The sequence below is a fragment of the Macadamia integrifolia genome, unplaced genomic scaffold, assembly GCF_013358625.1.
Source record: "Macadamia integrifolia cultivar HAES 741 unplaced genomic scaffold, SCU_Mint_v3 scaffold_110A, whole genome shotgun sequence".
Taxonomy (NCBI): domain Eukaryota; kingdom Viridiplantae; phylum Streptophyta; class Magnoliopsida; order Proteales; family Proteaceae; genus Macadamia; species Macadamia integrifolia.
Window position 1 is genome coordinate 39,601 of NW_024870616.1, and position 3,274 is coordinate 42,874.

The 3,274-nt window shown below is 40.1% G+C and overlaps 1 protein-coding gene across 1 annotated transcript in view; it reads left to right on the forward strand.

Annotated features, from left to right (window-relative positions):
• Positions 1-463: 463 nt before the first annotated feature.
• LOC122070785 overlaps positions 464-3,274 on the forward strand; it is a gene marked incomplete at its 5' end in the record, with an annotated part of 3,190 nt that continues 379 nt past the window's right edge. Inside the window, 3 exon segments of the mRNA XM_042634987.1 lie at positions 464-830; positions 960-1,041; positions 2,126-2,377. Of these exon segments, the coding sequence (XP_042490921.1) occupies positions 464-830; positions 960-1,041; positions 2,126-2,332 (656 nt within the window).

Here is a 3,274-nt window from a genome sequence, read left to right on the forward strand (position 1 = left end):
CTGGTTTAACCTGGTTACTAAACATAGAGGCCCATACCTGCAACAATCTGGCTTCCAGTGGCTGAGGACGCCATGAACAAGACATCATTAAGCCATTTCCCTTGTTTTTGTGTTGCTTTTTGGTGTTGAGACTTGTGTTGTTGGAGCAGTCATACATGGTTATTTAAGCATTGAATATGCGACTGACTCAATGTAGGTCATGATTAGTCAAACCTTTCAGTATGGTGTATTATTGAAAAGATTTCAGTATTATGTATTTAAGTCTAGGCTTGGTGGTAAGGTCTCCTGCTGTTTGTAAGGTCCCAGCTGTCAGATCCCGCTTCATATGGGGTTTTTTTTTTGGGGGGGGGGGGCAGGTGGTGGTGGAGGGTTAGGGGAATAATCATTCCACCTAAAAAAAGGGTCTTTCAGTATTTTAGAGAAAGTGAAATTCTAACTAATTTCGTGCCTGTTGGTTCTGCAGAATCAAAACCTGATTGCACCAAGGATGCAACAACCATGATTTCTAGTGCTGCTTCACGAAGGGACATGTCAACACAGATGAGTCCCGAGGGTAGCACCCATTCGTCTCCCAAGGGGAGGCCTTCATTCTCTCCCTCTCCCCTTCCCTTGCTCCTTCCAACGGTGGAGCTGCAGAGCCTCAATTCTTCTAAGTCAGATGTCAGAGATGTTCAGGTAGATGAGCGAGTAACTGTGACCAGATGGTCCAGAAAACATAGTACCCAACAGCCTGAGAAAGGTTCAACTGGTGCCGAGATCTGGAGAAAGGAAGCTTCAGAAGCTCAAGTTTCAGCTTGGGAAGTTGCCGATACTACAAAATGCAAGTCAAAGTGTGCATCCTCTGCTCTTCTTTTTGATTTTGTATATTTTGTTTTTCCATATATAAAAACAGCTATAGCAAACACATTACACAGTTGTGAATAATTATTGTTGGAACGACATGTGTCACCTTCTTGCAGGCTTAAAAGGGAGGAATCCAAGATCACTGAATGGGAAAATTTGCAGAAAGCAAAGGCTGAAGCAGCAATACGGAAACTAGAGGTTCTGCTTTGTGACCTTTCCTTCTCTTTTATCCTTTTGAAGTTGAGAATTGTGGTTAAAAGGTAAGGGATTATAAATTCGAAGTTTTCCTCTATGTTTGCTTCGTTACCTAGCACGTGTTAAAATCGAAAAAGAAAAAAGGTCGTAAGTGATAATGAGATGGAGATCGCTGTGTATCAAGTGCTGTTTAGATAGAAAAAAATGTTTTATCCATCCATGTAATAGAGGTTTTCTGATTTGGCTCACTGAGGAACCTTCTTAGGAAATACTTGCTCATCCATGTGTTGAGATGATCTGTCCCATTCAGACTGCCCATCTGAGAGATAACCATTTTAACTGGATTCCCAATCCTCTTTAATGCCCCATTGTGGGGATATCCATGAGTTCATACATGAAAGGTAAAATGCATCTAGAAAATACATTATACATCCAGTTTTGTTAGATAAAATTTTCCGAAACACCTGTTGCATGCCTTTCATTCTCTCTTGATTGGCCTCTGTGGTGCTATGAAGAATCATATTCTTCTCTCTGGTTGGCTATGTTTATGGGAACCTTGTCCTTGTCATCTGCATATAAGGATTTTCCCATTAAAAATCATTAAAATATTTAACCTTTCTATTTGGGATTTAATATAAAACATGACAGGAAAATATGCTTCCGTTGGCAATGTGGTTTTAGGCTATGAATCTCTTCCCCCCCCCCCGGCCCGTGCCCAAGCAAGACCTCATTTCTTTTTTGCATACAAGTGTGATTCTAGCTGAAACTTGCCAAATGAGATGCGAGACTAATAATTTTGAAAATATTTGGAGAGCCTCTATAGCTGCCATGTGTATGATTCATGCCCATGAAAACTACGCAAGTAGAGTTCACGTACAAAATTAGAAAGAGAAACCCTAAGAAGAGGACCATCCAGAAAACTTGTTCCTATATTAATTATTATTTTCTCTTTTTTGTGTGTGTGCATGTTTGTGAATATTTTTAGTATGGTGCAGTGCCTGCCTTAATAAGATAAATAGCATAGGGGAATACCCCTGCTCTATATATTCTCATTTGTCTGTTTCACCGATTAGAAAGTTTGATTCAGATGAAACTGGAGAAGAAGCGATCATCTTCAATGGAAAAGATCATGAACAAGCTGAGATCAGCTCAGAAGAAGGCACAAGAAATGAGGAACTCGGTATCTTTGAGCCAGGATGATCAGGTCCCTCAGAGTTCCAGTAGGACCCTGTCCTTTAGTAAGACTCAGCATATGGGTTCCTTTAGTGGTTGCTTCACCTGCCATGCCTTCTGATGATCATGCAGTGCATGGTTGTTCTCTCTCTACCTTTGAACACGTAACTTCTCTCTCTCTCTCCGACACACACACACACACACACACACACACACACAAAATCTGTATATTCTTGTTGTCTGATAAAACAAAAGTACCTCTAGGTCTGCCTGATTGGCTGCTCACTGTTCTCAACTACATTTTCAACAATTGCAGTTTGTTTTTGGGACCCAACTGGCAAGGGTTGCTGGTATCACATGATAAACTTGTGTTCAATTTAGTAACTGGTACTTTGTTGCTTCTCTGCTTCATACCCTTTTATGTGCCAACTACACCCTATACCCCCGGGCTGGGCTTCTGGACAGATAACACTTCCCCAATAAGAAAAATAAAGGAAATTCATTTTACACAAATTTTTATATTAATTAATTTATTTTTTTGCTTATTTAAGAAATTTAGTAATGGTGGAATAGTGAAGCGCTATTATTATTGCCCAAAGTGAAATATCCCTTGGGCCTTGGGGCAGTTCTGGAATAGGTAAACATGAGTGATGAAGAAGGTCCCAAATAAGATGGATGGTTTTGAGTCTCCCATGTCAACCTTCATATGACAAAACACCACCACCCACAGTTACATTATTGAAATATATTACAATTGCAACCTGTACTTGGTATTAAATTGGGAAGGGGAGAAAGTTGTAACACTGAACTGACCTTGAGAAATGTGACATTTTTTTTTTTCTTTTCCTACGTAGGAAAGCAAATTACGTCCCTAAGTTTTGTATGAACAATTTTTATCTGCTTGTTAGAATTCATATTAGAGAAGTGGTGGAGACCTGTGGTCATCGAGTTAGGAATCCTAATTAGCCGGTGGTCATCTGAGAGTTTGTGCCTGTGGCCACTTCTTTACCAGTAACATTTTATTAAATTTTCGAAAAACGTCATTTCCTCTCCCCCCCCCCCC